General features: G+C 44.1%; 1 protein-coding gene across 1 annotated transcript; it reads left to right on the top strand.

The window, feature by feature from the left end:
- Positions 1 to 4,372: 4,372 nt before the first annotated feature.
- Positions 4,373 to 4,984, top strand: LOC138875845 (uncharacterized). The gene has a single exon (XM_070154719.1). The coding sequence runs from the start codon at positions 4,373 to 4,375 to the stop codon at positions 4,982 to 4,984; it is 612 nt and encodes a 203-aa protein (XP_070010820.1).
- Positions 4,985 to 5,739: the final 755 nt, after the last annotated feature.

Here is a 5,739-nt window from a genome sequence, read left to right on the forward strand (position 1 = left end):
AGCCTCCAATGGATGAGGTTGAAATGGTCACGGTTTTCCTCCAAGCTCAGGAAGCTGACTACTTCCAAAATATGATGTTCGCAATGGGCAAACCGTTCGCTGAAGCCATCAAGATTGGCGAAATGGTTGAAAACAGATTGAAAACAGGTCGAGTTCTAAGCTAATCTGCTATTAGAGACACCTCCCAAGCCATTTAGGGTGGGTCTGGAGGAGTATCAAAGGGCAAGAAGAAGGAAGAAACATCCATGGCAGCGTCAGGTGCAAGAAAACACCGTACTCCCAGATCCCTTTTCTCAGAAAAACCCCCATAGCACTATTACTCCCACTAAGACATGACTTATGCTCCTCAACCATACCCGGTCATGAATGTTCAACCTTATGTCTGACCACAACAACAAGCCAACCGAAACCAAGCTCTATTTCCCAGAAACCAGCCTCCTTACCAAGCCCACTACAATCCCCGACCTCCACAAAACAACTTTCGTGCCCGGGAGCCGCCAAAGAAATCAAACTTCACTCCAATTGGCGAGTCTTATTCTAGCCTATTCCCAAAATTGGTCCAAATGGGTTTGTTGCAGCCCGTACCCCCAAATAGGCAAAACCCAGAATCACTTTCTTACCAATATGGCACCCGATGCGCTTATCACTCAGGGGCTGAGGGGCATGATACAAAAAATTGTTGGACTTTGAAAAGAGTTGTGGAAGATTTGATAGAATAGAGGAAGATAGTGCTAAAGGATGAAGATATTCCCAATGTGACTAACAACCCACTGCCGGCCCACAACAACGGGCCAGTAATCGGAATGATTTGTGAGGATAAGGAATTTTACCCAGCATTGAAGGCCATCATTGCCATTGCTGATGTAGAAAAGAAACAAAAAGCTGCCACGAAGCAAGACAAAGGGGAGGAAAAGAACAAAACTACTCCTCCAAAGTTAGAGAAGAAAGTTGAAGTCGAAACTGGGGCAACGCCTCTCAAAGATGTTGTTCTCTATGTCCCGTGAGGCTGCAAAGAAAAGCAGATGACTTTGAGTCCCCCTAGGAGATTCGAGTTGAACAAGACAACCCAGATGTATGTGGCCAAGGGGGCTTATGTGATGCGGGGGACAATTAATCCACCAAGGCTGAATGAGCCCGTGGTTATTGGATGCGCACCACAAAATCCCATGACAGATCCTACCGCTATGCCTTGGAACTACAACAAAATGGTGGTGACCTATAAGGGCAAAGAAATCTCAGGAGAAGTTCAAGAAAATAATCCCATTGAAAAATATTCTAATTTGGAAGAGGTGAAAAATGCCACTAGAAAGCGCTTCCCATCCAAGAAGCCCGTGAGTGCCGAAGAAGCGGAGACCTTCTTTCAAAAGATGAAAATGGCGGATTATGAGGTGATCGACCAGCTTTGAAAATTTCTCGAACAAGTCTCCTTGTTGGCTTTGTTGATGAACTCCGCCGAACACCAGAAGGTACTGATCAAGACCCTTAACGAAGCATATGTGCCTGTTGAGACTTCATTAGAGCAGTTGGAGAGGATGGCAGAAAGGTTTTTCGCAATTAACCAGATTTCCTTCAGCAAAAATGATTTGCCCCCAAAAGGTGCCACACATAACAAAGTTCTGCACCTGACAGTCAAATGCGAAGGGTATTACGTGAAAAGGGTTATGTTTGACGGAGGCTCTGGGGTAGACATTTGCCTACTCTCAACTCTACAACGCATGGAAATTGGGACCGAAAGAATTCGACCCAACAATGTCTATGTACGGGCCTTCGATGGTATAAAAAGGGACACAATTTGAGAGATCGATCTGATTCTGACCATCGGCCCAGTAGACTTTGATGTAACCTTCCAGGTTCTGGACATGGACACATCCTACAACTTTCTTTTGGGGAGGCCATGGATTCATGCAGCGAGGGCTGTACCTTCTACCCTTCACCAAATGGTAAAGTTTGAGCGTGAAGATCAAGAGATTGTGGTCCACGGGGAAGACAAGCAATCAATTTATCGGGATCCATCAGTCCCATGTCTTGAAGCAAGAGAGGGGAGTGAGCACATAGTTTATCAGGCCTTTGAAATTGTGGTCGCAGACCAGTACGAAGAGGGAAACCCTTGCCCCCAACCCTTTCTTTCTAATGCATTAATCATGGTGGCCAAAGAAATGATCAGACATGATTTCTAACCGGGGAAGAGGCTCGGGAAATCATTGCAAGGAATAGCTGAACCCATCACCCTGCCTGCTAGTGAAAAGTTCTTCGGGGTAGGTTTCTGACCCACCCCAGCTGATATAAGATGGGCAAATGATAGAAAGAATGATGGTTGGGTCTTGCCTTAGTCGGTGCCGCATCTGTACAGAATATTTGTCAAGCCGAAATACCATGAGGAAGAAGAAGATGAAGCCTTCACATCCAAAGGGATTGAAGAGATCTGTGGGACAATGAGGAAGATACTATATGAAACCCACATGGTCCAACCTGGGGAGGGCTCGAGCACGCTAAGGTGTTGTATATGGGACCTAATGCCAGGCTGCAGAATTGGAAGGCTACGCCATTCCCAATCAGGCGGGAGTCCCGGTAGACCTGTCCTGCCACTTTTTCTGCATCATGAGTTATTTTTGGGGTGTAACTCAGATTTTTTCTTTAGTTTCTTGTCTTTTAATTTTTCAATGTAAAGCCTGTTATCTTCAAAATCCAAGAAATGAAATCAATATTTCATCGTTCATCTTTCTCTATTCTTTCTGATTTTGTTATTTTTTCTCTTTTATTTCTTCTTTCAGTTCTAATAATGCGGCTTTAAATAACATGACATGCTTGCGGACTTCATGCCCAGATCCAAACACGCTATTTAACTGTGAAATGATGAACCAAGAACCGGAATACAATGAAGAAGAGGCTTTTAGGGAAATAATTCGAGAATTGGAACAATTTGAGAATAAACCTAAGCCGAACTTAAATGATACTGAACCGGTTAATTTGGGTAGTTCTGAAGAAATCAGGGAAACCAAGATAAGCATTCACACAGACGAAAAAACCTGAGATGCCTTAATCCAACTCCTGTTTGAGTTCAAAGATGTGTTTGCTTGGTCATATGACGACATACCAGGACTGAGTGTTGATTTGGTGGTTCATAAGTTGCCTACTTACCTAGACTGTCCCCCAGTCCAGCAAAAGCAAAGAAAGTTTAAAACTGATATCAGTGATAAGATCAAAGAAGAGGTCACGAAGCAGTTGAAAGCGGGGGTGATCCGAGTGGTCCGGTACACCACATGGCTAGCTAATGTTGTCCCGGTGCCAAAGAAAGACGAGAAGACCCGGGTGTGTGTGGATTATAGAGATTTAAACAAAGCAAGCCCCAAAGATAAATTCCCTTTTGCCGAACATCCACATCTTTGTTGATAACTGCGCCAAGCATGAGATACAATCTTTCGTAGATTGTTACGCAGGATATCACCAGGTGTTGATGGATGAAGAATATGCGGAGAAGACAACTTTTACCACACCTTGGGGTACATATTGTTACAGAGTCATGCCATTTGGTCTAAAGAATGCTAAGGCAACCTATATTAGGGCCATGACTACCATTTCTCACGATATGATGTACCAAGAGATATAGGTGTATGTGGACGATGTAATCATCGAATCCAAAACCCAGGACGACCACATTTGGGACTTTAAAAAGTTCTTTGAGCGGCTGCGCAAATATGATTTAAAGCTGAACCCAGCCAAATGTGCATTTGGGGTACCATCCGGCAAACTCTTGGGATTCATCGTCAGCCGGAGGGGCATCGAGTTAGACCCAACAAAGATAAAGTCTATTCGAGATTTGCCTCCTCCAAAAACCAAGAAGGATGTTATGAGTTTGTTAGGTAGATTGAACTACATCAGCCGGTTCATTGCCCAGTTGACATCCACATGTGAACCCATATTCAAATTGCTGAAGAAAGACGCGGCAGTCAAGTGGACAGATGAATGTCAAGAAGCTTTTGATAAAATCAAGGAATATCTGTCAAATCTGCCAGTCTTGGTCCCGCCTGAGCCAGGGAGGCCTTTGTTCTTGTACCTGACGGTTTTGGAAAATTTCTTCGGCTGTGTCCTCGGGCAACACGATGTGACCGGAAAGAGAGAGCAGGCCATTTACTGTCTGAGCAAGAAATTCACCAATTATGAAGCCAAGTACACTTTGTTGGAAAGAACTTGTTGTGCTTTGACTTGGGTCGCTCAGAAGTTGAGGCATTATTTGCAAGCTTACACCACTTACCTCATAACCAGGTTGGATCCTTTAAAATACATATTCCAGAAGCCAATGCCCACTGGGAGGCTAGCAAAATGGCAGATCCTGCTTACGGAATTCGACATAGTATATGTCACACACACGACAATGAAAGCCCAGGCGTTAGCAGATCATTTATCTGAAAATCCGATCGATGATGAATACCAACCTTTGAATACTTACTTCCCGGATGAAGAGGTAAAATCAGTTGAGACAATATCCGAAGATGTCAATGCTTGGAAAATGTTCTTCGATGGAGCGTTAAACGTAAAAGGTGTTGAAATTGGGGCAATCTTGATCTCGCCCACCGGTCAGCATTACCCGGCCACAGCCAAGCTTCGGTTTTTCTGCACAAACAACACTGTCGAGTATGAAGCTTGCATTATGGGTATGAACATGGCAATTGACCAAGATGTAGAAGAACTGTTAATCATGGGAGACTCAGATTTGATTATCCGACAAGCTCAAGGAGAATGGGAAACCCGAGACGTTAAGCTTATTCCTTATAGGCAACATGTGGAAGAACTTGGTAAGCAATTCAAGTCAATAGAGTTCAGGTACATTCCTTGCTGCCATAATGAACTAGCTGATGCACTTGCCACTTTGGCCTCAATGCTGCCATACCCAGGCAATGCCCACATTGATCCCTTGGAAATCCAAATCCGGGAAAGGCATGGTTATTGTAATACGGTTGAAATAGCACCAAATACCCAACCATAGTACCATGACATCAAAAGGTTTTTGAAAACAAAAGAATACCCCGAGCAAGCCAGTGGAGACCAGAAGAGAACCATTAGGCGGCACACAAGTGGTTTCTTTTTGAGTGGTGATGTTTTGTACAAGAGAACTCCGGACCTCAACTTGTTAAGATGTGTCGGCGCAGAAGAGGCTGGAAGAATCATGAATAAGGTACATGCGGAAGTATGCGGACCCCATGAACGGGTATGTTTTAGCAAAGAAAATCCTTCGAGCAGGCTATTACTGGATAATCATGGAAAAGGACTGTTTCAGCTTTGTCTGGAAGTGTCAGGTGCACGGTGATTTGATTCATGCACCTCCCATGGAACTACATCTCATGTCAGCACCTTGGCCATTTGTTGCTTGGGGTATGGACGTCATTGGGCCAATCGAGCCGAAAGCCTCAAAGGGGAACAGATTCATACTAGTTGCCATTGACTACGTCACGAAATGGGTTGAAGCCATCACTCTCAAATCCATCACCAAGAAAGCTATGGTAGATTTCGTGCACTCCAATCTTATCTGCCGTTTTGGCATTCCTGCAACTATTATCACAGACAATGCTGCAAACTTGAATAGTAATTTGATGGGAGAGATATGTGAATAATTCAAGATAATGCACCGGAACTCTACTCCTTATCTGCCCAAAGCCAATGGTGCCGTCAAAGAAGCAAACAAAAACATCAAAACGATTTTGAGAAAGATGATTCAAAGTTCCAGACAGTGGCATGAAAAGT

Source organism: Nicotiana sylvestris, chromosome 8 (genome assembly GCF_000393655.2).
Source record: "Nicotiana sylvestris chromosome 8, ASM39365v2, whole genome shotgun sequence".
Taxonomy (NCBI): Eukaryota; Viridiplantae; Streptophyta; class Magnoliopsida; order Solanales; family Solanaceae; genus Nicotiana; species Nicotiana sylvestris.